The sequence below is a fragment of the Solea senegalensis genome, linkage group LG10, assembly GCF_019176455.1.
Source record: "Solea senegalensis isolate Sse05_10M linkage group LG10, IFAPA_SoseM_1, whole genome shotgun sequence".
Lineage (NCBI taxonomy): Eukaryota > Metazoa > Chordata > Actinopteri > Pleuronectiformes > Soleidae > Solea > Solea senegalensis.
In genome coordinates this window covers 282458-310287 of record NC_058030.1, presented here as the reverse complement: position 1 = coordinate 310287, position 27830 = coordinate 282458, and the positions used below count along the sequence as shown (strand labels likewise).

General features: G+C 41.5%; 2 protein-coding genes across 3 annotated transcripts in view; one reads left to right on the top strand and one right to left on the bottom strand.

The window, feature by feature from the left end:
- LOC122775801 (liprin-beta-1-like) overlaps positions 1–14672 on the top strand; it is a 34986-nt gene extending 20314 nt beyond the window's left edge. Inside the window, exons 4-7 of the mRNA XM_044035990.1 lie at positions 3497–3583; positions 6763–6876; positions 10448–10606; positions 13866–14672. Coding sequence (XP_043891925.1) covers positions 3497–3583; positions 6763–6876; positions 10448–10606; positions 13866–14141 — 636 coding nt within the window. The 3' untranslated portion in view covers positions 14142–14672. The remainder of the gene's footprint in view (positions 1–3496; positions 3584–6762; positions 6877–10447; positions 10607–13865) is intronic.
- Positions 1–27830, bottom strand: part of chmp1a (charged multivesicular body protein 1A) — a 385704-nt gene that overhangs the window by 323305 nt on the left and 34569 nt on the right. The gene's annotated exons all lie outside the window — the stretch shown is intronic.

Sequence of the window (27830 nt, the reverse complement as noted above, 5' to 3'; positions counted from 1 at the left end):
AGTCAGAGTGTAACTTCATTCAAAGGGAGGACGAGTGTGTGTGTGTGTGTGTGTGTGTGTGTGTGTGTGTGTACAGGGCTGCGTCTCAGACACTAACAGATGACTGCACTCCTTGCCCCCCTTCCTCTCAGGGCTCGGGCCATTTGGCTGTCAGACGGACTTGAGAGAGAGGATCTAAGAGAAGGGAGGCAGAAAAGAAGGAGCGAGAGAGAGAGAGAAAGTGAGGAGTTGAAGCAAAAGAAGGAGAGAGGAAGATTGAAGGCAGGAGGAGGGAGAGTGGGAGGTGGGAGTTGTCCCCCATTCTGAAGGAGAGGGATCGTAAAACACTCCTCCCTACAACAAACATTATGACACACACACACACACACGCTCACATTCAGGAATTCACTGTCACACACGCACACACACACACACACACATACACACACACATACGTACACACACACACACACACAGGGAGATGAAGTAGGGGCTGAATCAGGCAGAGATGGGTTGGGATTATGGAGACTCCCATCGACTTCTACAAACACTTCTCCTGGCTCAGAAAGGTGAGACTCTCACGTCTTCTTTCATTTTACTCTTAATCTTAATCTTAATCTTGGTGTCTGCTTGAACTCCAGTGTTTCTGCTCAACAGGACTCAGACTATTGTCTCTGTCTCTGTTACTGTCAGGCTGATCCCCGACCTGTGGTGTGTGTGTGTGTGTGTGTGTGTGTGTGTGTGTGTGTGTGTGTGTGTGTGTGTGTCATCAGATTAAAAGCCGAGATGCCTCAGCTGACCGGGCTGCTGACAAAACCTCTCTGTGTTGTGTCGAAAAGGCAGTGCGTGTGTGTGTGTAGGTGTGTGTGTGTGTGTGTGTGTGTGTGTGTGTGTGTGTGTGTGTGCCAGTGTGTGTGTGTGTGTGTGTGTGTGTGTGTGTGTGTGTGCACACGCGGGATTAAATCAAACACAAGGTTTTTAGAGTCTGGAGACTTACTCTAAATTTAACCACAATTACTCCTGGCCTAATCCTAATCCTAACCCTAATCTCAACCTAACCTTAAAACATAGCTTCTTTACCTGAAAAATGTAGTCATTTACGCTATGGGGACCTGATTGCCCCCACAAGTGAGGACAGGTCCCCATGACACACACACACACACACACACACACACACACACACACACACACACACACACACACACACACACACACACACACACACACACACACACTTACAGGCTGTTGATTCATTCAGTAAAGTTTGTGCACCGCCGCTCCACTAGGGGGCGTAACACATAAACACTCCCCTGCTCTAAAATGGTATTAAAAAAGTGAGGCGCTATGGTGGCTCAGTGGTAGAGTGAGTTGTCTTTCAACTGGATGGTTGTGGGTCTGCTCGTCCATGTGTGTCCTTGAGTGAGTGGCTGATTGAGTGATTGTGTGAGTGAGAGTGTGTGTGAATGAGTGAGTGAGTGAGAGTGACTGGAAGTTTGTGGGTTCAATTCCTGGCTGTGCTAGTCTAAATGTGTCTTTGAGCAAAGCCACTTAACCCCCATGTGAATGGGTGAAAACTGTAGTGTAAAGCAGTTTATCAAGACTAGAAAAGCTCTATAAAACAGACCATAATACCAAGTCGTCTTCTGATAGTAACGAGTAACAAAGAGAGTTGTTGTTGTTATAAATATAAATCACAGTGTGAATCATTAAAAGTAGGTGGCGTCCTTCATGTTGTCATGCATGATGTTTCATGATGTCATCATTAAAGGTCTCACCAGCAGAACAAACACAAACACTCAGGGAAACCAAGAAACTCCAATCTGAAAACCCACTCACGCTCCCAAACCAAAGTCGTTGTGTCTGTAAGCCTGTGGGGGACACAGACACGAGGCAGAAGTCACCACACTGCTGCCTCGTGTGGTCACTCTGTGACACTGAGGTGAATCTGAAACAGCAGTGGATCAACTGTGTGCTGGGATTTCAAATATTTCAAATCGCTGATTTTCTCTATGGAGTTTGGTGCGGCTGTGTCTCACACACGGTCCAGCAGGTGAGGACAGACAGTTGGAGACACTCCTGACCTGTTGTCCTTCTATCAGCAGCTTCAAAAGTGCTGAGTCACCACGACACGGTGACCAAGGCCCCGGTTCTCTGAACTCCTGACGAGAACGTCTGCTTAAATACTTCCTGACTAACTCTCACTCCCACTGGAGTGACGCTCACGCTGCTGTGGGTGTGAACGTCAGCGCTGCTGCCTTCCTCTTATCTCTGTGCTTCTTAAGTTAATGCGTTTTAATGTGTTCATATGGTCACTGTCAGGCCAGATATATAGATATAGATATATATAGATATATATATATATCTATATATATATATATCAGTGGGATTAGGAATTATAAGTATATTTTGTATGATATTTCACAGAATTTTCAAAGTAAAAGTGCTTGTTTGAATATGGAATCTTATACTTTAATTAATCCCCTTTGACCCATCCTAGAATTAGGAGCAGTGGGCAGCCACACTGAGTTGCACCCGGGGAGCAATGGGTGGGGACTTGAACCGGTAACCCTCCAGTTACAAGCCCAGTTCCCTTTCCACTTGGCCACGGTCTCCCCTAATGTGTCATTCTTACTATTCTAACTCAATATAACATATTATATTAATGTGTCTTACTTTACCAAGGCAAACTGCTGGTGAATCACACAGCAGCAGTGATGACATCACAGACTGTGGCAGTGTATTTATCATAATCCTGTTGTCGTGTGGATGCTGACAGAGCTGCTGCTGCTGCTGCTGCTGCTGCTGCTGCTGCTGCTGCTGCTGCTGCTGCTGCTGCTGCTGCTGCTGCTGCTGCTGCTGCTGCTGCTGCTCCTCCTCATTCATTTTCACCAGCACATGACACTCCCACTTAATCAAAACCATCTGACTCATCTGACTCCCATTTACACAGAAATAGAAATTAACACTGGCGGCGAATCATCGTCCACGCGCTCCTGAAGCATGTGCCCAGGGTCTTTTTCCACAGCGTCGCCACATTCTCCCGTCAGAGCAGCGGGAGCTAAACAAAGCTCGACTTCAATTCAACCGACACAAACAGAAGAATCGCTACGATTTTCTTTTAAAATAACTTCTTAAAAGTTGTCTCACCCTCATCCTGAACTCTAGTTTTAAGATGCTGAGGCGACACTAACATGTGACGTCGACAGACTGCCGGCCTCTGACTGGTCAGAGTGTGTTGTGTATATATATATATATATGTATATATATATATATATATATATATACACATATATATATATATATATATATGTGTATATATATATATATATATATATATATATATATATATATATAAATATATATATATATATATACATATGTGGACTTATGGACTGCTTTACCTGATTTTCCGTATTCCTGCAGCAAGCTGTCCTCACGCGAGACACACACACACACACACACACACACACACTGTTGTCATGTGCACGCTTCATTGTCCTCATGTTTTTGTGTCCAGGTGAACCTCAGTTCTCCAGCCAACAATGAAACTTACCAGGAGCGACTGCTTCGCCTAGAGGGAGACAAGGAGTCTCTGGTGCTACAGGTGTGTGTGTGTGTGTACACATGACATTTTGGCTGCTCCTCACAACTCCTAAGGGCTTTTTGAAGGTCAACACTTGGTCTCAGGTTGGGGTTTATGCTGGGGTCAGATTAAGGTTAAGGTTAAGGGTAAGGGTTGGACACAGGGCTGGGAATTGCTGCTGATCTCTTGAATGGATTTGATTCCGATTCACAACGGCCAGATTTGATTCACATTTAGATTTCATGTCACTTAGTAATGAAAGAAACCTTCACAGAACTAAACTTTAAATGTTATTCTTTTTCTCTAACCTAGTGTTTACTTACTCTGTTTAATTTAATACACTACAGCTGTAGATGATCATTCACACTCTGCACCTGTTTGAGGTCAAAATCCATCCTGTAATCGCCATCAGACACTTTTAAGTCATTGACCAAGTTGTCCAGCACTTGTCCATGTCCCTCTTTTCCTATTTCAATTGTCTCGTAGGTAGGTAAGGTCGGTAGGAAATCTATTTAGGTTAGGTTATTGTAGGTTAGGTAGGTTAAGTAGGTAGATGGTTAGGTGGGTAGGTTAACTAGGTAGGTATGTAGGTTAACTAGGTAGGTAGGTTAACTAGGTAGGTGGTTAGGATGGATTTTTACATCCATGTAAACAGGGAAGTTGTCATTTGAAATCATTTGCACATTCAAACTAAAGTCGTGTCTCGAGTAACAAGCTAAATGCTAAACTAGCGATTGCAGGATATTATCGAACACAACATTGGTGGAATATCGTCCAATATTGGCTTTTAAATGTTTAATCAGATGTGGGCAAACACTCTGATATGACTAATGACTAGAACTGTTGGCTGAATAAGATGCTACTGGGATTTCATTGATTCATTTATTTTGCACCGTGAAGAAACTGCGTGTCACCATGAGTGTGAAAAATATTCCTGACAAACGAGACTAAATTACTCGTCAGCAAGTTGAAACAAAGTCTGGCAAAAAAGCCTAGTATCTGCCAGAGGTTGTTGTTGTTGTTGTTGTTGTTGTTGTTAACTTGTCCGACCCATCGCGTTCCTTCAAGTCTGGACGGTCTCCAGTAACGAGTAAACACGTTAAGGTAATCTCTCGACTAGTACTAATAATTTAATACTTAATACTAATACTTTATGGGACGTAAAATGAAGCGGCAACAGCATCCACTTTTTACACAACCTGGTGAAGTCCTTTTTTAACATTGTCTGCTAAACAAATCTCAATCCAACCGTTGTAATACCAATAAAAATGCAGTTGTTTTTATTCTGACGTGAGTCTGTGACAAACAAGAGTCCTCAGATTAGTCTGGAGTGAAAAACAGCGTCTGTATCTCGTCTGCAATCGCAGCAGCACCTCGGTGTCGTCTCATAACAAAAACGTGCCCAGACACCTCCAACGCCTCGGAGCGTGTGTTTACTGATGACTGTGACGGTGTGTATCATCATCATCATCATCATCGTCATCGTCGCAGCTTCTGTGGTGAAGCAGGAGATGATACGTCTCTTTTCGCCCTCAGATCCCGTTAATGACTGAGCTCCACACTCGGTCGCCACATTCCTCCGACTCCTGCCACATTTTACACATCGGACTCGTCTTTGCTTGTTTTATGTTCTCAATTCAGTGTCTGGTTTTTAATGTTACAGTGAACAAAGTGATCACCTGATAAAATCTACACCGAATAAGGTCTGGGATATTTTAAGAATATGTTTGCAGCAAAATGCTGCTGTTCTGTTTAATCACTCACTCTCCTGAACCAAAGTCCACAGAGAAAACCAACGCTTTAACATTACAGACACACAGCAGCACCGCCGCCGCCTCCGTCAGTACGTTCCAGTTTGTCATCTGTGAGATCGGATCGTTCAGATTGACCTCAGATATCTCCCGTTTATCCCCCGTGAGCTAAAAACACTGATGTTCTCTGCAGACTTTGGAGCGTGTGAGCACGCTGGTCATGAAAATGTTGTCTCACAGTGAGATGAACTGATGAAACATGTCCACAACTGGCTAGAATCTGGTATTTGTCCTCGTGTCCTTGCTGGCAGCCATGTTTTCATGTCTCATGCTGGATCTGACTATGTCACAATACATACACACACACACACACAAACCTGAGCTGTCCCTTTAAGTTAAAGTGTAACACCCCCACACACTCTGTCTCTCTCTCTGTCTGTCACACACACACACACACACACACCACACACCTGCTCGTTACACATTCCTCCCGTGTCGTCAGCTGTGATTGGTCGATATCCAGGATGACCGGGGCTTATTCTCCCTGACAGACCATCTCATTGGGCTGCTGTCAGTTTGGCTTTGACTTGACTTTCTTTTCACCTGTGTTCTCCTGTGTGTGCGTGAACGTCGTGTGTGTGTGTGTGTGTGTGTGTGTGTGTGTGTGTGTGTGTGTGTGTGTGTGTGTGTGTGTCTCATGTACACACACACACACTCTGTGTTTAGTTACACTCTTACCACTGTGTGTGTGTGTTGCTCAGCAGCGAGACTCAGAACAGGTAAGAGTCTGGTTGGATCTTTTCAACATTTAAATCATTTATCATGTATGTACATAGATATACAGTATACATATATATATATATATATATATATATATATATATATATATATATATATATATATATATATATATATATATATATATATATATATATATATATATATATATACATGTATATGTGTATATATGTATATAGATATAACCATAAAACTATACATCTAACTATAAAACTGTGATCATTTTAGTTTGTTTTGTCTAACATTGATTTCATGTGTGGTCGACATTTTAATCAAGATTTAAGTGAAGATAAATCCTTTATTAGGAAATCCACATAAAGAGGATTAATCATAATAAACATGCATTTCCACATGTGTGGAAGTTCAATATATATGAAAAAATTACAATACGATACTACAAAGAGTTAAAAAGAATATTATATATAAATACTAACTTTTATTTTGAAATGCTGTGAAATGTCATTGTAAATATTGTTATTTCAATGTTTTTTTTCCAAACAACCAACCAACCAATTTATTGAGCAGTCAAATCAATTAACAAACCCGCTCACAATCAACCAACCAACTAACCAATCAAATGTACTAACCATCCAATCAACCAAGCTTAAAGTTGCTAGCAATGTAAATATGTGCGACTGTGTCGTCCACCAGGTGAGCGTTCTGACCGACCAGGTGGAGGCGCAGGGAGAGAAGATCAGAGACCTGGAAAGTTCTCTGGAGGAACATCGTCAGAAACTGGCCTCCACCGAGGAGATGCTGCAACAGGTGACACACACACACACACACACACACACTCATTGGGACAGTCTAAACCAAACCTTATCCCTACCCTTAACCATAACCAGTTAATGCCTAAAGCCCCGCCCCTCAGTCAAGGATCATTGGCCAGATTTCGGGTTCAGATCTGGTCCTTCCAACAGATTATCTGGCCAAATTACCCTGCAGTGTGAGGGATTAACAGACGCATTTTTTTTTGAACATCATCAGATGGGTCACGTGGTTGGTGTAGTGGTTAGCACTCTTGCCTTTGTAGCAAGAAGAACTGGGTTCATGACCCGGTCAGAACTGGGGCCTGCATGGAGTTTGCATGTTCGCCCCGCGTGTGCGTGGGTTTTCTCCCACAGTCCAAAAGCATGCAGATTTGGGGATTAGGTCAATGGCGTGCTGTGCCAATCTCAGCTGACAGAGGACAAAAGGTCCATCGGAGTCACATGATGGTACCAGAAGGGTTAACTGAAGCACTATTCAAATCGTAAATTTAACCAGTTCCTCAAAGATGAGCTTGTATCTCATTAGGACCAGGTTTTTGGTCTCCATGAGGACAAGGTCAGTGTTTATGACGGAAGAACAAACACACAATAAAGACCGGCTTTGAAGAACCATTGCATTGCTCTGTTAAAGCTCCGTCGTGATGAGAGTTTTGGGCCTGTAGGTGTGGACTAATGGTCCTGTAAGTCCCCGTTCTGCATCACACTGTCCTCATGCTCTTTAATGAGACACACCCCGAGGACTGATACTCACCAAAGTCCTCAAGATCTAACGAACATGAACATGTGAGAGTTTTAGATTCTGACCGGAGCCACAAACGTAAAAAACAAGGTTTATTTTACCTGAATTATGGTTTTCAAGAAATGTTGTAATTTACTGATGCTGTGGTTCTAGAAGAGAAGAAATAAATTAGCAATAGCTTCTTACAATGCAGGATGTTCAAAAGACACGAGGCAAACGTCAGGCAATAGTGAATGAGGTTGGAATGAGGCAGAGAAAGTAGGAGGTGCAGCGGGAGCACATGGATGTTGAGGATGAACCTGTTCATCTTTGAGCAGCAAATACTGTGGAACCTTTCCGTCCTCTCAGGAAACTTTCACTTATCCTTCCAACAGGTGTCCAAACCTTTTTTTAACAAGATTATAAAACAGATTCCTGAAGGCCAATGGTCCAGGTCCAGACCTCTCTATGGACTTTGGTGACAGGTTTACAAAGTGTCACAAAGGTCGTCTGAAACCCTCTTCTCCCGGGATCAGTGTCACCTGGGGGATCTCTAGTAATATGTAATAGTGATATCCATGAGTCAGATATATCATAACAGGAGATGAACGCATGAATCTATCTGTCACAGCCGGGACTCAAAGAGCAACTCCTTAAGGCCGGGGCTGATGTTCTGTCCCAGTCTGTCCCAGGTCATAAATCCTACGTCATAAAACCGAAGCTGCGGTTGGACTTTGGACACGCCAGGTTACTGGGGGTCGGCTGTCATCACAAGTTCTCCTTATCAAACTCCCCGATTTCAATGAATCTTTTTTATTTAACAAAAACAGTTCATTTGAATACTTAGGTCAGCCGGTGTTTTTTTTACTCCACGAACCCATGAGGAGAGAGCACGACAAGAACTCTGTGTCAGAGAGACAGAATAAAGCTCCTGTTTCTGCTGCTCCACACACTCGTCTTTGTCCTCGTCACTGTCAACAACACTGTGAGACATGAAAAAGACCTCAGACGCTGAAATAAAGGCGCTCTGTCTTTAGCTGTGGCTTGGAAAACGTCATTCGTACCATGCGTCTGTTTCCATTAAAACCTTCTTTTTTTTTTGCTTTCATTTATATCGAATAAAACGGACTGATTTTCTTCCATATTTATTGAAATAATTTAGGGTTTAATAGAGTTTTGTTGTTGTTGGCTGGATCTGCGGACCTGGGAGTGACGTCACTCCCGAGTTCACCTCGTTCCAGTTGAGAAGTCGTGAGTGTGAATGCACAGTATGTGCAAAGTCTGGCCCGTGGGCCAATCGTGGCCCTCAGTCAGATTTCATACGGCCCGCAGCTTCTGTTTTATAATTAAAATAATTGTATACACTGAGACCACACAACTCTCATGCTGTGATGAAGAACAAAAAGAGTGAGTGAGTGAGTGAGTGAGTGAGTGAGTGAGTGAGTGCACTCTGACTGAGTTTGTGCTTTAAGGATGTGTGGATTAGCACATTAAGGATTTATACCCTCCACTCTGAAAGATCACATGATGTCAATAGACGGGCAGCTTTAACTTTACAGACAGACAGACAGACAGCTGACTGACTGTCTGTCTGAAAGGCCAGTGTCACTTACAGCAGGATAAGCCATCGTCTTTAGAGCTAATTCATCAGATATCTGCGCTCGCGCCTCAGCTGCCCCGACATTTGCTTTCCCCTCAATTATGAAGAGCAACATGTGACAGATTATGTGACAGATTATGTGACAGATTATCCACTCTGCAGCGCTAACACTCGTCTGCCAAACTCAACAACAAGCACGATTAGTTTTACGACGCGTCGTCATGTCACACCCACTTCAAAGGATGAATTGACTTTTTTTCTTTATCCAGAAGTTTGTTTTTCAAGTGTCGTCACAATTATGTTTGCAGCTTTATCTCAAACTTAGACAAAAGGGACATTTAGCATTTTCCACCAACATTACCAGGAAGAATTCCTGGTAATCTGAGTGGTTTGTGTTTCCACCGCACCAACAGTCGGCTGACTGGGGGACAGAGAAGCGTCCACTCCTTTGCGACCGGTGTTTCCTTCAACACCCGCAGTCTATTGTCTCGTTGTGCTGGACGTCCTCCATTGTTGTCTTTTGTGTCGTTTGGTGGAATCAACCTTTAAAACTTAGAGAGAGAGAGAGACTCACAAGACTTTGAGTTAAAAAAGTTTTAAAAGTCTTGTGACTCGTTTAAAGTTTCAATCCCAGAGCCTGTACTAGGAGCTGCGTAGCCTGGTGAGTTAGGGATGGTCTGATTTTAATAAGAAATTGTAATCACACTCAGGGTCACTCAGGGTCACTCAGGGTCACTCAGGGTCACTCAGGGTCACGTACATACTGTCTTTACCTGCTCGTTTTAGACGAGCTGAGAGTTGAGAGTTGGTTTGTTTGTTTGAGTTTTAAAACCAGAGTCGTTTGGTTTTGAGGGAAGAGGAAGTGAGATTCATGTGGATGAGGAAATGAAAGCAACAGTTTTTTGTTTTTGTGGAGTGTCTGTGCTGTGGATTGTCTTTTAGGCAGTCTTTTCCTTTTCTCTCTGCCGCCATACCAAAGAAGCACAGACATATATTAATAGAGTCCTTAGCTCGCCTCTGTGTGTGTGTGTGTGTGTGTGTGTATATTTAGCTTTTTGGGGTCTGGGCCCCTGGACGGAGCTGCTCAGTCAGTGTGGGAAGAACATTGTCCTCGGTGGACTAAACATGCTGGACTCTCACAGCTCCCATCACTGATACATATGTATGTGTGTGTGTTTGTGTGTGTGTCTGTTTGTGTGTGTTGGGTTTTAAAGCCTTGAAATTGTTGTGTTTATGCTTTTGTTCCAGGAGCTGGTCAGCAGAACTTCTCTGGAGACTCAGAAGCTGGACCTGATGGACGAGGTGTCCTACCTCAAACTGAAGCTCACGGAGGTCGGCATGGACGAGAAGGACGGCGACGACGCGCGAGTACAGGACTCTGCGGACGCCAAGCAGAACAAAGCTGAGGTAGGGACTGCAGCGACATCATTAAAGCAGGATTTCTCACCCTAATTTAACAGCTTCAGAGTCAGATGTGTTGTCTCCACTGCCCCCTGCTGTCTGTAAGAGGAGAAACACACAACATCAGGGCCTCCGACCCAGGAGGTCTCATGAAGTCAAAAGGATAAAGAGGTAGACGATGTTTGCGGTTGTGTCATAAAAATATGTCGTCCGAAACTGTAGGGGGAGCTCTGTAGACGTGAAAAGTTATCTTTTAACCATTTAATGAGCATCATGATAATCAGGCTGTCTGAATTTATTTTGATTTTCTGGCTGTGGAATTGTGCGGCCATCTGCCTAGACAGGTTGGGGTGAAAGGAAAGATGGGGGACAGAGGAGAGGTGAGGCAAAATTCAAGCACCTTCAATAACTCCAGTGTCTGTTTAAGGTTGATTTTCAAAGAATTTTGTGAATACATTTTTTCCCCAAATTCATGGGAAAATCCATGGGTCCTTAAAATCCTTGAAAGTTTGTGAAATTTCAAACAAATGTCCAGGCCAGTGAAAGTTTTTCCCCCAAGGATCCTTGAAATCCTTGAAAGTTTGTGAATTTTGAAAAATAAATTCAAGGCCTGTTTTTTCCCAAATTCACAAACTTTCAAGAATTTCAAGGAGGCTGCCCATGGGTCCTTAAAATCCTTGAATGTTTGTGAAATTTGAAAGAAATGTCCAAGCCCATGAAAGTCCCCCCCATGGGTCCTTGAAATCCTTTAAAGTTTGTGAATTTGGAAAAATAAATTCAAGGCCCTTTTTTTGTCCAAATTCACAAACTTTCAAGGATTTCAAAGAGGATTCCCTTGGGTCCTTGAAATCCTGGATTGAATTTTGATTTTATGGCTGTAGAATTGTCAAAAATCTGAGAAGCTGAATCTCGTCTGTGATTGGACGGTCGTTCCCACAGGAAGTCCTGAGGTTCTACCCTAAGATCTTTTTCTGTCGTAAACACTGACCCTGTCAGTACCAGTAGTCCTTATGGAGACCAAAAACCTGGTCTTAATGAGGCGGAACCTCATCTCTGAGGAGCTGGTTAAGTTGAGTCATTAACTGGTTATGGTTAAGTTAAGGGATAATGCTTTGTTTATTAGTCTGACTCTCAGAAGCCTCAGAGGAATATCTGTATGAACATGATCCAGCGGTTTGGACGGACAGAGACTCTCATGTCCTACAGATGCTCGTGGACGGAGTGAGATAATCATCAGAGGAAGCAGACAAATAGAGAGAGAGAGAGAGAGGATGAAGCGATGACTGAGATGACAGACGGTGAAGATTGAAAGATCTGGATGCAAGTGAACATGCAGGACACACTTCAGGACGTGGTACCTCTTTATTCTCCTGTGTTGAAAACACTGACTAAACAGTAAAGCACGGTGTCCACTTTGTCCCACAGTGAGAATGATCCTGGTCAAAATACTTAACCGTAGACTGTTTTTTATTTGTATTCTATCAGTGTCATCTCTGTGTCATCTCTGACGTTTAGAAACAAGACAAGAGCTTCTCTGTGTTGCCTGTTCATCTTTTCCAGCAAGTGAAACACGATCTTGAAACGAGAGAGTAGAACAAGTCGTCAGCCTTGTTTCAGACCACTCGCTCTCCTGCACCAAAGTCCAGAGAGAAAATCGACGATTTTAAGAATCACAGCACACAGGAGTTGTGGAGTGGATCAGCAAATTCAAACGTGCTATTTTTGAAGAACTTAGTTCAGATTGACCTCAGTGACACAAACTGACCACACGAGGCAGCAGTAGACCAGCAGCTCCTGTGTCCCCGTAAGCTTAAAACGTTTATTTTCTCGTTCCCGGGGGAGAATGAGCAGTTTACAAAGTCAGGATATATTTTGCTAAGTGGATAAAAATGCACCTCTCCTCATGTGTGTGAACCAGACTCCGGCACCTGAATGCATCTCTGCGTCAGATAAACACAGATAAACATGTTAAAACACACGAGTTTTAACATTAACAGTAAAACAGTCACGACATTAACAAGCAAGCGCGCGCTTAACACATCTAACGTATCCAAGTGCGTGAAAGCGGTGTTTGGCTTTTGGTCACGCTGTGATGGAGAGTGACACCCGTCTGTGTGTGTGTGTGCGTGTGTGTGTGTGTGTGTGTGTAGCGTAGTGTGTGTGTGTGCGTGTGTGTGTGTGTGTGTGTGTGTGGCGTATGGGAGTTAGTAACAGCTGCTGCGAGGCTCTGGCAGGAGGAATGGTGAGCATCCATTTTGAACATTCCTTCAGGCCAAACACTTTCACCTCAGGGAGTCACAGGAGCGCTGATCCCCACACACACACACACACACACACACACACACACACACACACACAGTCTGGTGATCTCTTTGATTTGGGCGCAGCTGTGGCTCAGGGGGAAAAAAGCCGCTCTCTTCTCATCGTCACATGGTTGGACGTTCGTTCCTTTGATCCTTGGTTCCTCCGGGAACCTGCGTCTGAAGGGAATTTCCTCGGATGCCAGCGGAGAAGTGCCTGAATTCTGTATTCTCTTGATTTGCCATCAGGGGGCGACTCTCTGGGATATTTGACATCATAAAAGTCCATTCTCGATGAGACTATGATCTCAGTCCCTGTTTTGGGCTTCAAGACAGGGTGTGCTTTAGGGGGGCGGGGCTTTGGTGTGATTGACAGGGGGATGTCACTGCGCGATTCTGTTCGGCACGTGTGCGAAGTGTGACAACTGACATAACAATATAAGTTTTCATTGATTTCAAATCAGATAATGTTTTCCTTTGTTTTAGTCATTATTTTTTTAAATAAAATGTACGTTTTTGTGTTATCATTTGTTTTAGTTGTTATTCTTACAAAATAAAATACACAATCTTACATAGTGCCCCACTTCCTTTCAACCTCACCTTCAAAATAAGAGCCATTGACTTTGGCTGACCAAAAAAGATGTCCAGTGTGTAACGTTTTAAAAACTTTTGGCCCAAATATTCAATTGCTTACTAAAAAATGACCCAAAGAAGGGTTCAAATGTTTTTGTTTGGGATCCTTCCATCCTCCACCGTTTTCTGTCCTTCAACATCTTCTTATACATTTGTTTAAATTCAGTTTTTTTAAGTTGTTTCTCAGCAAACCGTCATCAGGACATGAAAGCAGCCTTTCCCCCCAAATACTCCATATTAAAACTATGAAGTGAGTTAATATCTGACTCTCCTCCTCCTCCTCCTCCTCCTCCTCTACTCTTCACCTCCTCCATCGTTGCATCCCTTCCCAGTGTGTGGTAAATCTCATCAGTGAGCTCCAGGAGCAGATGTGCAGGTTTCAGGCAGAGATCAGCACTCGAATCCAGGAGAAGCGAGCACTGGAGGAGCAGGAGGCCCAGCGGGCAGAGCCAAGCGGCGGCCGGGCCCACAGCCCCGCCCCTCAGCCAGGGCCAGCCGGCTCTAGCACCTGGATGCAGAACGGAGGACAGACTGTACATGTAGGGAGACTCGGGGATGAACTCATCTTCCCCTCCTTCCTTCCTTCCCCGTCATTTCTCCCATTTTAACCAGTCCACACACACACACAGAATCAGACTAACATCCTCTCTGTGATTTGTTCCTCTCTGTGTGTGTGTGTGTGTGTGTGTGTGTGTTCACTGTTGGATGCTGGAGTCATCCTTTGCTCTGGTTCTTGCAGAAAGAGACATTATTGATGTTATTTTTTTGTTTTTTACAAATACTTCCAAACAAATGGGGATTATTGGGGGTTTATAAAGTTGAAGATTTGTCAAAAAACTAAAACTATAGTGATGAATATTTTTAAATAATAGGTAAAAACACTGATTTTCTCTATGTGACGGTTTGCACAAGTGGCTCAATAGGTATGCTGCTCGCCTACTACACCAGGGATTGTGCGTTCAAGTCCTATGTTGTGCATAATCAGTAAAAATGTCGTACTTTCGTATGTCGTCGAAAAAAGTCATAGTTTAGTATAACGCTCAAAAAAGTCATATTATAGTATGTCGTCAAAAATCGCTCAAAAAAGTCGTAGTAAGGTATGTCCTCCAAAATGTGACAAAAACGTCATAGTATAGTATGTCGTCCAAAATCGCTCAAAACGGCACACCCGTCAGGAGCAGCGTGGAAGTGTCTTGCTCAAGAACCCACAACCGTCCAGTTGAAATACTGCTCTACCACTACTAAAGTGTTATTTACAATAATTGTCATTTTATTCATTACAAGTTGAAAAACTACAATACTGCCTCCATAATAAAGAATTATTACCACATTGTTACTGTACTGTAATGTAAAGTTTTTATCATTTATCATCCATTTATACTATTATATTTAAGGTGTTAATAAGGGCTATTTTCCTTTTTTCCGAATTGGGTTGAAATATGTCTTGTTCTTCAAATAAAAGTATTGGTTCAGGCACTGATTAAGCACCAGGACTGTTTTGAATACCTAATACCTAACCCTAGTAAAAAGCTTTAAAAATCTGAAGTAGCATATGCAAAAGGAAGATCTGGTAAGATTCCATTAACACTCCCAACACCGAATGTGCCAGCTTATCGTGCACTGATATTGTGTGTATGTGTGGTGCAAACACACAGACATGAACAGTTCACTCATGTCTGTCTGCACAGTAGCCAACCATAGACAGCACAGAGATGCAGAAAACAGGCTTAGACACACAGTTCTACATGAAAACCCTTCTTTTCCATGAGCTGATCCTTCTTTGTTCTGCATAAATGCCAATTACATAATTCTCTCTGGCATGCAAATCAGATTAGATAAGGCCATGGCAGATCACCTATACTGCTCCATCTAGTGCTGCCAGCAAATCCACAAGAACACAACATTTCCATGCATTTCACAATTTAATCAGATTTTTGTTTCAAATGCCATAAATGAAATGATAGCTATTATAATATTATATCAGTAATTATTTTCAAAAAGTGCATGAAAGGCACAGTTTTTTTTAAGCGGAGGAACCTGTTTGGCATTGTGGTATTTGATTTAAAAGAAGAGAAAAAAGGCAACTTGCAATTTAAATAGCAAAATATCAAGGGTATTATCAAATGTTAGAGATGTCTAGGAGTACACATGACATGATATATCAGGGGGTTATTTGTATGCTGAGAAGAGACAGTGACATTCAGCTCGTGGGCACTGATACCCAGATTCATGCTGGGCGAGGGAGCTAATGCAAATTAGCAAATCGAAGGGAAGTGACACTTTGCTGTTGGCTGTAGGAAATCATCAGTGAAATGTTGCAGCAGCGCACGGTTCAGTCAACGAAAGTACAAGAGGGCTCTCTAGGCTTTTTCTTGTTTGTGTGTGTGTGTGTATGTGTGTGCAAGGACACATGTGTGTACTTTTCCCCCCGCGTGTGTTTGTCTGTGCCTGTTTCAGCCACAGGGAACTTAAGAGCAGAACAAACCACAAGCTGCCCGACAGCGTAAAATCCTACCCAATGTGAACGCGGAGGACACAGGGACAGCTGGTGGAGGGAGAGAGAGAGAACAAGAGAGAGAGAGAGAGACTGTGACTGCAATGCACTGCTTGTGATTTTGACAAGAACTTGTGTGAGAATTTCTTACTATATGACAAAGAGGACAATGTGGAAGCATTTATGCATTCATGTATGCATCTATAAATGAACGCGCTGCACCACGGTGATGAGGCAGAGAGTTGACAAAACAGATTTTTAGGTCCAACTAAAAAAAAACTACACCCACTTAAGAACATTTTCACTTGATCTCATCGTTAAACAGTATTTTCTTAGGTTTTTAAACTGCTTCCTCTCCCACACCAAAGTCCATAATAGAAAATCTGCTTCTTTTTTTTTTGCTGGCTGGGACAGGAAAATTCCAGATCTTCTCTTGCCTCTTTTGGAAAGTTTGTGGCACATTCTGTGATTTCAAACACAGGAGTCACAATGTTAAACAATTAAGCTCATTAATGAGGCAGCAATGGATCGTGTGTGCCGTGGTGTATAGTCGTGTTTTTTGTTTTTTTTCCATGGATTTTGGTGCGGGGAGTGAGCAGTTTACAAAGTGATACACACTTTGTTTAGATTAGGCTTTTGTTAAGTGTCTATTTGTTTACCTTCTGTCTCTATTAGCAGCCATGTTTTCTGTATGAAATGGCTCAATGTCTCTCTCACTGGGAGCGCCCCCTAGTGCTGTGCTGATGATACATCTTTAGTTCATACAACCGCACTTTAACCCCCTTATGACCATCAAGATAAGGCTGCCCGAATTTATATTGATTTCATGGTTGTAGTGTTGTCAAAAAATGTTCAGTGAGTGAGTGCGTTCACTTCCGATATCTGACAGTTATTCAACCGTTTAGGAGTACGGTACTGAAAAGCTGACGTCACAAATGTGTGACGCGCTGGTAAATTTTGTCTGCAATTGGATGGTAATTCCGTGGAAGTCTGCTGTAATGACCTAGTACATGGGCACAAATCTCTATCTCCCTGCTTTACGGTATCTTTATACTTTATCCTCTACACGAGGGTCGTGCCTGGTGCTTTGAAGTAGGGTGAAAGGCGGGGTCAAACCCTGGCCAGATCAGTGTAGGAATCCTGTCGGTGACGGATCGTCACAGAACTGTTACCTCAAACCCTTCCTCATCTTTGAATTTTAACTTTAACAAACAATGGCATGAAATGATGTTATGCTACAGGCCGTCTATTAGAGTTGGGAATTCAGCATCGGGGTGAATATTGCTCGTCTGTAACAATAAAATGTTGACACACTTAAATAAAATAGATATTAGAGCAAACAGAAGGGTTCAGCTGCAGGCAAATTTCAGTGATGCCAACTCTCCCGCCGTGTACATGTATGTATGTGCATTAAATATCGCTTTAATAGATGCAGTCCCGGCCCCACATTCCTCCAGGCTCTGTGTTGTTAATGATATTATGAAGCACACAAGAGCAGTGACATTTACTTGCTCTGCAGCTTCCATTTTAGCACATAAGAATGCTAAGAATACAGTTAAGAGTGAAAGGAAATGACTGTCAGAGGCTCCCTGTTGTAGATAGAAAGAAACAGCTTTCTTTGAATGTTTAAGCCATCAAAATGTAGCCATTCCTTCTGTTTAAAATACTCAATATAATTTGTATACAGCTTTTGTCCTTTAGACAATATGATCTTGCATTTAGAATATCCCCGCCCCCCCGTTGAAAAATGTACCCCATTTCTGTGATGTCCTTCCACAAAGCTATAATGCAAGTCTTGAAGGAAGATGTTGTTTTTGTCTCTGGGAGACGCACTGAAAGTAATGAATGAATGAATGAATGAACCCCTCTACCGCTTGCAAACAAAAATCAAATTACGTCTCCAATGTCGTTTACCTTGTGCATCCAGAGAACGACAGCCGTACGCTGATAATCGCTGCCGCTTGTGTTGCGCACATGAGGTAAACATGTTTTACGCAGCAGCCAGTGGACATAGGCAAAAAAAAGAAGAAGAAATAAATAAAACAAAACACAATAATAGGCTTGATGCGACTGTCCCTCCCTCGTGCTAAGCTATCAAACCGGGCAATGTGTTTCTGCCGTAGGCCTGGTCCAGGGGACAGATATGGAAAGATAGAGATCTATAACCTGCACTATCAGGGTCTAATTGATGCAGGAGAGCTAGACCTGACAAGCATCAGCCACATGTGACAAGTGTTTTGGTTTTGTCTGTGTTTTCTGGCACAGCCATGTCTCACACGTGCACCTCACACAGCTCATTTATACTGTTTTTTTGTCATTTCTTTGTTTAACCGTGTATGAAATTGTTGTGGAGTTTTGCGTGTGTGTGTGTCCGCTTTTGTGGAGCCCGAGGAAGACGAGGCTTATCAAAAATGACAGTACAGATTGTGGAACCAAATCCTGCTTGAACAGCAAAGCTCCAGCAGTGTGAATTTGAACTGTCTGCTTGGAATAGCCCCACAGATCAGGGGATGAAATGTGTTCAAATCTGCGAGAAAAAAAATTTCTGAAACACAGATGTCTAGCGGATGTTTCCTATAACACTTCCTCCTCCTCTGACATAGCGAGCTGTCTCTCCTCTATTCATATGCTAATGCTCAATCAGGCTGTCCAATCCACAAGCTTTTCCAACTGACTTTTTTTTTTTTTCTTCAAGCAATCAATTTACCTTGGAGAGAGATAAAAGCTTAAAGAGTCACATAAGCGGTGAGCTGGACCAAATATGAGCGATGCACTGGGACAAAAAAAAGGAGAAAAATCTACCAAGACAGGAAAGAGGCAGATCGGGAATAGCTGGATAATGTAGGTATAAACACACAAGACTATGCCAGGGAAGACTCGACTGAAGCTCATTCTCATCTAAGCTGAGTCCCTCCACCCACTGCAGGAGGGACTTCCAACACCTTCAGCTGCAATATAAATGTTAATAGAGTTCAGGGAAAGAAAACGAGGCGTAAACAAACAAATGTGGTATTCCATGCTTTGGGGCAGCAGGAGGGCACTGCCATTGAGCAGTATGTCTGCGCGTGTTAGCGTCTGTGTGCATGTGTGTGTTTGCATATGCACGTGTGACAACAGTGAAGAGAGAAGAGGGAATAAAGATGGGGCTTTTTCACATACTCAGTGTGAGCTGTGCTGTAGTGGATCTCCAGCAGTGAGGTACCCTCCTCACCGAAACCCCCATGAAAACTCCAGTGAGTCTCTGTCTTAGGACGAGTGGGAGGGGAAAAAAAAAAAAACTTGATTCAAGATGCATCTTCATTGTCTTTTGGAAGGATTATAAAGCAAGGCAGCAATAGCAATAACCGAACAGAAATTGAAATAACCATTTTGCCATACAATCTCAGTGTTTAATTTACGTTAATAGGAGGAGGACTTACAAAAAAACAGACCTGGCTGGAGGTCTCGCGGAAACAGCTGAAAATTCAAAGCCGAAACAAAAATGCCTCTCTCTTTTTTTCACACAGTATATCAAACAATAAGGCAGGTTTTTATGTTTTTTCATATAAGGCTAAGTTGTCTGAGGCTCACCAGCAACTGTGGAGTAGGAATTAGGCATGAGCTGATCGGTTTGATAGTCAAAATCACTATCAAACAGATAAAAATTATACAATATAAAAATCCAATCCATCACATGCTTCACTATGCATAGGCTGTGTCTTTGAAATAGCTTGAAAAGGCAGGAATATGTAGTTAACAGCTTCATCGTTTAAAAGGACTAAGAGTTCATCACACTCAAGTCATGAAAAAGTGTTATCTTTCCATCTCTAGTATGAATGGGATGATGTTAATATTTTACGTCACAATCACCTCAGCCAAAATCACAGTTATTGTAATACTTGCATAAATCAGCTTTAATTTATTTTTAAATGTCTCTAAAAACACACTGGAATGACATGACTGACATGTATGGTAACTTCTGTCCACAGTATGCCTTCATTTCGTTTGAATCCATAAATATCAGTATTTGTAAACATCTTCAGAAAGATACAGAGGAAAAAAAAAATACTACAAACACTACTTTAATTAAGAATGACAAAACACGACTTTCAGCAATATATTGGTGGAGCTTTAACCTCTGGTCACTTATCTTTCTGTAAACTTTACACTACAATACATTTACCTTACATCCTGACAAGGAACAAAATATTTTTTTTTTTTTTGCATCACAGACAGGACACATTTTTTTCATGTAGCATTGTTTTAAAAATATGAATTACTTGAATGAAAATTCAACAAGATCAGGTTGTCGTGACTATTTTTATCACAATGCATGATAAACTTCATCATCCAAGTCACAGTATACAGTACACAGGCACAGGGAGATGAAGGGCAGGTGGGTGGTAAACACTCACATCCTGATTCTAAGCACACAGGCAGCCACAACTGTGCGTCCAGACTTGTTCAAAGGGTTGGCAACCTTCAGACCAATTAGACATCACAGGACAGCCTGCACAGCACCCGGCTTTCATATAAACGGCTCTCCATGAATTTTTAATCAGCTATAATTTAAGGATTTAAATAAAGATCAAATTCTTCCGGCTGCACTGCGAAAGAGGTGTCTGCCTCCGTCTGTGAGTGTGTATCAAATGGAAGGGAGTCTGCCTGAATGTGTTCATCTGTTCCACTCTGTCTTTCCCTCGTCCTTAAAGTTTCCTTCTTCTATCTTTTCCCCACTCCCACCTGCTCCCGTCTTCGAGCAGAGGCCCGGCAGGTTGTCTAACCCACAGCAGAAAATGTCCTGACTGACTGGTTGACTGGTTGGCTGGCTGAGTGGCAGCATGTGAAGAGCAGGAGACAGATCTGCGGGGAATCACTGACAGATGTAATTAATGAGGTCATACTTGGAGTTGGCAGTCCCCTTCATATCCAATCCCTGACAATCACAACTGAACACACCTGCAGCTCCAACAGCAAGAGGGGGGAAAAAAAGACTACACCTTCATTTCACCAGACAAAGAGAAAGATAGATGTTCGGGCTACACAGACTCGGACATTATTTTTTACAGTGATAAGAGATAAGACTTTACATGGCGCCAACCACAAAACATTATCAGGTGTCATGGACTGAAATATATGGGTGGCTATATACTGTATATATATGTGTGTGAGTGTGTGTACATGGACATCTAAAAAGACAAATGTGTTTTAATTGTGATTGAAAGTAAATATAATGTTGGCTTAAGACAGCTACAAACACACTTAACACCTCATAATTGGAAATCATAAAGGCTGCTCCTCTGATTCTCTAGTTTCTTTTTCTTGCTCTATTTCTGTAACACTCAGAGGTGTTAAAGGTACAATCTGGGTAATTAAGGAGCCTCGAGCTGTGATGTCTCTTGTGGTGTATATATTATGTTTTTTTTGGAGAGCTCAGACTTTCCTGAATGAATGAATGAATGCAAGGCCGCAGAATCATATGTGTTTACTCAGGGGAAAAACAACTATTGTATAAAAGTGGAAATAAGTTCACTTAAATCCTGCTATAACTTGAGCTTGAACTGGGGGCTCTAACTAACGATAACTTTAAGAATCCATTAATCTATTATTAATTTAGTCCATACAGAAAAACGTTAAAATATCTTTCCCAAACATTAATTGTTTTGTTTTGTCCACAAACCAAAGTTATTCACTTCCAATGACATCTTTGTTATATGGAGCAAATAAACCAGGAAATCTTCACACTTTCAGCTCATTACAGTAGTTGGTGAATCATTTCATTTTAGTATGGTTGGAACCATGAGCACGTATTTATAAGAGGAATGCATGTGCAAATGCCAGACGTTCCAGCAAATGTGCTAAATGACCCTTTAAGCTATTTCTTTCTTCTTTTTTTTTTATTTATTTAGTTGTTTGACTATTCAGTTCAGTGAATGGCAGAACATCATTCACTGAACTGAATAGTCAAACAATTACAAGATTAGCGAATAGACATTCAGTGAATGGCAGAATGCTGGAGAAGCTTATGAAATACAACAGAAACATAGTGTTTCAGTTTTTCTCTTGAAATGATCATTTCATCCGTTACTGTTACTGAAATCGCAGCACAGTTTAACTGTTTAACTTGTTCTGGTTGTTTGTGGTGTTTCTGGTGGACGACTTTGACAGTTATTTATTTATTTATTTGTTTGTTTGTTTGTTTTGCAGTGCAAAGCAGCAGCTTGTAAAAGGCTTGACAGTGACTGCTGGTTAACCATTGGAATATGGTTGAGTCACTCCTTTTTTTTTTCCTGATGTCTGACAACAGAAACAGAACAACATGTAAATGAGAGCAGCTTTAAGGGATTTTGACTATTAAAATACTGTAGGTGTCAGCAGACAGGAGGAAGAGGAGAGAAGCAAACAGACAGAGGGATTCAATCAGCCGACACCAGACTGAACGCAAATACAACACAACTATGTCATGAATATGAAGATATGCTTATGACCCACAACTGTATGATACTATTCAGGGTTGCAACTAAGAATTATTTTCATAGAAGCTTTTGATCCTTTTCTCAATTAATCGATCAGTTGTTTGATCCATAAAAATGTATTGTTTTGTCCACAAACCAAACGTTTTGATGATTTCTTTGTCATATGGAGCAAAGAAACCAGGATATATTCACATTTAAGAGGCTTAACAATCACAAAGCTTGTTCTAATTATAAAAAAAAAACCTCAAACTGATTAATTGTTTATCAAGATAGTTTACAATTAATTGAATATCCATTAACAATCGATTAAACATTGCAGCCCTAATTATTATTATTAATTATTACTAATTATTATTATTCCGTGTGTTCCTATCTTTTCCAAAATTGCCAAAATTGATTTCACATTAATGACTTTACATTGCTACTCAGCTCACCAAAATACAGTCCTGGTGAAAAAGTCTAACTAGTGGAAGTATTGTTAAAAAAATAATGAGCTTTGATTCACGATGATTTTCACTGCAGACATTCATAAAGAAATACTTAATGCAAAGAAAAAAGTATTTGTTTCTTACCAAAATATAAATGTAAATGATTATTTTTTTTACAATTCTCAATATAATTGTATAAGTCAAAATATCACATGAAATGATAGCGATAGATCCGAATGAAAGTTACAGCATATACAATAGCACTACAGCAGACAGACAGAATCCTAGCCATCAGTAGGTGTATCAGTATTCCTTCAATTCCACCTATACCATCCTCCTGACCTGGTTTTCTAACACCATAGTGGATAGTATTTATTACCTGTAAACAAGCAGGAAAACAGGCCATGTCACGTTTCACTGGGGGCTCCCTCGCTCATCACTAATATGTGGAAATATGTATTCAGGTCAAAGATTTCCAGCCTTCCCCTGAGACTCCGTCAGTCTTTGTGCAAACATGCAAACAAATATGTACTAAAGGGCACGAGTTGCCCAGCAAATACTGTACACTCAAAGGAGAACACAGGGATACAGGGAGGCACATTATGAGCGTTACACACAGGTATGGCCATGCGTGTGTGTTTCCATGTTCACTTTCATTTTTCCTCCATTCAATGCAGCATCAATAGAACACTTACTAACCCTGAACACAAAGGAAGAGCCTTGGCAATACTCTTGTTATCCATCAACACTTCAGTCTTGCATAATCATCATCACTCTATTTTTTTTCATCACTCCGCACTGTCATCCTTTGTTTTGCTTGTCTTTTTTTTTTTTTGCCTCACTTAGCATTATAGGGCACTAAATATGTTTCAAGAATGCAAGATTTCCTTAGATGTTTGGTTCCTGTGTAGTGAATTTATGAGGCGCGGTCAATCATTAGGGCCCGTTGATTTCCGTGATGTGGAAAAAATGGACAGAATCCTGGAACTGAGCATTAAAAATTAAATACACCGTAAATCGCGGAATCGTGTGTATTTTTTGTCATAATTTGTTTGAAATGTATTTTTTTTGTGTGTGCTCAAAGAGGTCAAAAAGTTTTGCTGAGACAGAGGGGACATTTATGTGTGACAAGTGCAGCTTCCCTTCATATCAATGTCTAAGCAGCCACCTGATACAAACATGGCATGTCGTGAAATTCAAAATTAACTTCTAAATTCAGAGCGGATTCGCGCGACATGTTGTTCTGTGAATTCTACCACAACGCGTGCACACACACACACAAAGTCCACTGGACCACTGTACTTGCTATAATAATCACCAGCCTTAGATCCGGATGAGGTGAATTTTTCCCAGCCACGGCTCCTCTCATTTCTGGGGTTCCCCAAGGCTCCCTCTTGAGAGGACTTGTGCACTTGACCATGTCACACATTCCTCTGAAAAAGCTAAAGAAGCTATACATGAGGGAAATTCTGTAAACAAGGAGGGGGGCGTGGCATGATCATGAGTCTTCTACAAAATCCCCTGTATCTACAGCAGGGTTTCTCAAGATTGGTTGTGGGTCCCCAGGACCAGGGTTAACCTTGATCTAAAGTTCAAGAAGAACATCATAAAAGCAAGAAATATTACTGACAAACTCTGAAAGAAAATATTTTGTCTGAAGTTATGTATTTCATTCAGATTTATGTACTAGTATAGAATAGTAATGTTGTGTTGCATAAGTTTACTTTTAATATGTTGTTGGCTTTTATTCAAGCACATTTTTAGACATAATTTGCTGGTAAAGAACAAACAGGAAAAAAAACTGAATTTAAGAATTTTTCATGGAATTTAATACTTCCTGACATGTCACACTCATCATGTCTCAGTTTTGAAACAAACAATCACTATGTTTTTTTTCTTATTTCATATTTATTTTGCTGATTAAATGCTTTTTCATACAATAGGTTTAACCTTAAGTTACACACATCTGTATGTACTGCGGCTCTCACTGTTATTGCCTGAGAAATAAAGGTAAATGGGATGATTGAGTGTCAGAGGACACAATTCACCTGCAGTTTGACTTTGTTCAAATATTTACAAAAGGTGTGTAAAGCGTAATGGCGAGGGGATGAAAAGTAAAGCCATCAATGAAATCATAGCTGTGACCCTCAAATTAACCACCCTGACCTTGGTGCATGTGCTGCTCCTCATTTTGGTGTGAAATGACTTCTCTGTTTCAATAATGCGGGCGACTGTGAGTGTGTTTCTCAGTGTTAATATTTCTAAAGGCCTATGGCATCGCGGCTTCTTTTGTCATGTCACAGAGTGCAGCACTACAAACACAATGAAAGCTCCGCATAAAGCTCTTTCGAGCAGTAATTAAGAAATAGAACTTGAACACAACTACTAATAGGTGCTAGTGCTAGAATTGCTCGCTGAGTGCAAAGTAGACTGAACCCATTGAACATCGCTATTTGTTTTGTCTCCGCATCTTGTATTCCTCTTCATCACGTCCCAAGTGCTACCGTTGTTTTGTTTTTTTCGGTTCCCCTTTATACACTCCACCTCAAAGAGCTGTGACATGCTTTATCTGACCATCTCACACAAAGCCTGGAGAGCTCATCTCTTATCTGACCACCTACTTCTCCTTTTCTCTGTCTTTTTTTTTTTTTTTTTTAAACGAAATGAACACACAAACCTACCTGTTGATGTGTGTGTCTGTGTGATGTGTGTGTGTGTGTGTGTGGGGGGTCTTTAGTGAAAATGTCAAAAAGTCAAAGGTTAAGGTAGCCTTCAAGGAAAAGGTTGTTTGAGCGTCATGGCACAGCCTTTGAGGAAAAAAAAAATCAATCAGCACTTAGGGTAGATGGGATCGAATGACATCAGAGAGGTTTGCACAAAGATCTTAAATACGGACATATAGCTAAAAAGGTAGAGACAAACTTGGTTTCATCTGCACAAGCACTCAGTCCCCATCTCTCTCTCCCAGAACCTTTCCTCCCCTCCCTCCCCTCCCTCCCTCTGTGCTTTCCCCTTTCTTCTTCTTCTATCCTTAAATAGAGCTATTTCTTTCACCATCAAAGACACTGGTTAAGCCTTCTTGACTATACCCAGGTTATTTATAGACAGTGAAGGTTTCTCAACAGATAACTGTTGTCCAAAGTAGGAAGAAGAGGGACGATAAGTGCTAATTTAAACCCAAAGTGGCAGGACAACTTTGACCAGAACAAGCCCCCCCTGTTCACATAACCCCTTAATGTTGCAAAGAAGACAATGAGACTATATTAAGTGCTCAACTATTGGGTTTCTTAAGTATGATGAGTCCCACAGGGTCTGCTGGAGTTAAAGGCTGTTAAGGATTCTGTCCATTGGTCTGTGATGAATGATGCGGTACCCAGTGTACTTTTGCAATGATAACTTATAGCGCCATTAGCCCGTAACTACCAAGAAAGGGTCAGAGAAAACGGTGAACTCCCTGGCTACATACAGAGCATTGGCTGGCTGCAGTGGCCAGAAAGATTCATTAATCTAAGATGACGAGTCTTGGTGGGCATAATTAGGCCTCCTGACACAGAGAGCCTCACTAGAGTTGTGATTAAGCCCTTTATGGCAAAAAAAGAATCTTCCCTGATGTGCCAGCAATGCTGAGCCGTGAAACAAATAGAGCAATGAAGCTGTGATCTCATTGTTTACGAGCATGTGTCTGTGTTTTCCTGAGGTGCCGCACTGGGTCTGTGGGAGTTAATCATTCATAGGTGGCGGGTGGCTTTAAGACACAAATGCAGCTCACGCTGGCACCAGAGCTACCAGCATCACCCACACTTTCTATATTTAACTCTTTTTCCATGGCGAGGCCATCTGTAGAGCAGAGTTCACAAGGCCACTTCCCTGAGGAGATTTCTATTCTAATATTGTTCACTAGACCTAAGGAAACATAACAGTCAACAATCTCTTTCATGAGATTGGAAAAAGTGCCAGGACTAGTCCACAAATTAATATTATTATATTGTTTAATGGGGAAACTCAACTCATGAATGCAAACAAAGAAGGGGCTCCTCTTTTTTTGTTGGCGGAGTAGGGTTTGTTTTGGGAAATTCTGTTCGTATTCGTTGTTTCCTATTTATCTTGTTGTGCAAATTGTGCTATTAATATTATGCTGCAGTATCTGTTCATTTTGAAAAAAACAATGAAACGAACAAAAGACATTCAGGTGCATTAAGCTGAAGAGCACACACCTGCCCAGGCCAGCTGGAACAGAGCAATGCAACTGCCTCGATAAAAGCCATAGCCACAGTAGCAGGCAGTGTGGACTAGCTGCGGGGAAAATTACCCCAGTTCTTAGATGCATTGTAACTCTATCTCAAACAATTATAAATCAATGCAGAAAAGTCAAAAAACAGCAACAGCAACAACAACAACAACAAACATCCCATCTGTCTGTAACCATTTGCCTCGTGCTCTGTTGTGATGATAACATGAAGAAGTTAAATACGCCTCATTAAGGGGAATTCCAAAAGAAAAAGCAGTGCTATAAATATAGTTTAAATTTAGGAATTATTTTTTGTCAAAATCAGCTGGAGGACTGACAAATTAACAGCTGGCCACTGTGGCGGGTCTCACATTTGCTTTATACTCTATACAACTAGAACAGCTCTACACAATTTTGTTGTTCTCACTATTTTTGTACAGATGTAAAAAGTTTAAAGGAGAAAAATACAACAGTGAGACTGAATGAATTCTGTATTAATCGCAGCTGTAAGAGGAGAGAATACGCTGTTCCATTTGCACTAATAAAAGATAACGGAAGTAAATACATCCTAATACTAAATTATGGATAATTAAATACACTATGTGTACAAAGACGGTTTCTGAAGTAAATTCATATCATATCATGATATGAATCAAATCAATGTTTCTGTCAAGCTAAATGGTAAGGCTGGC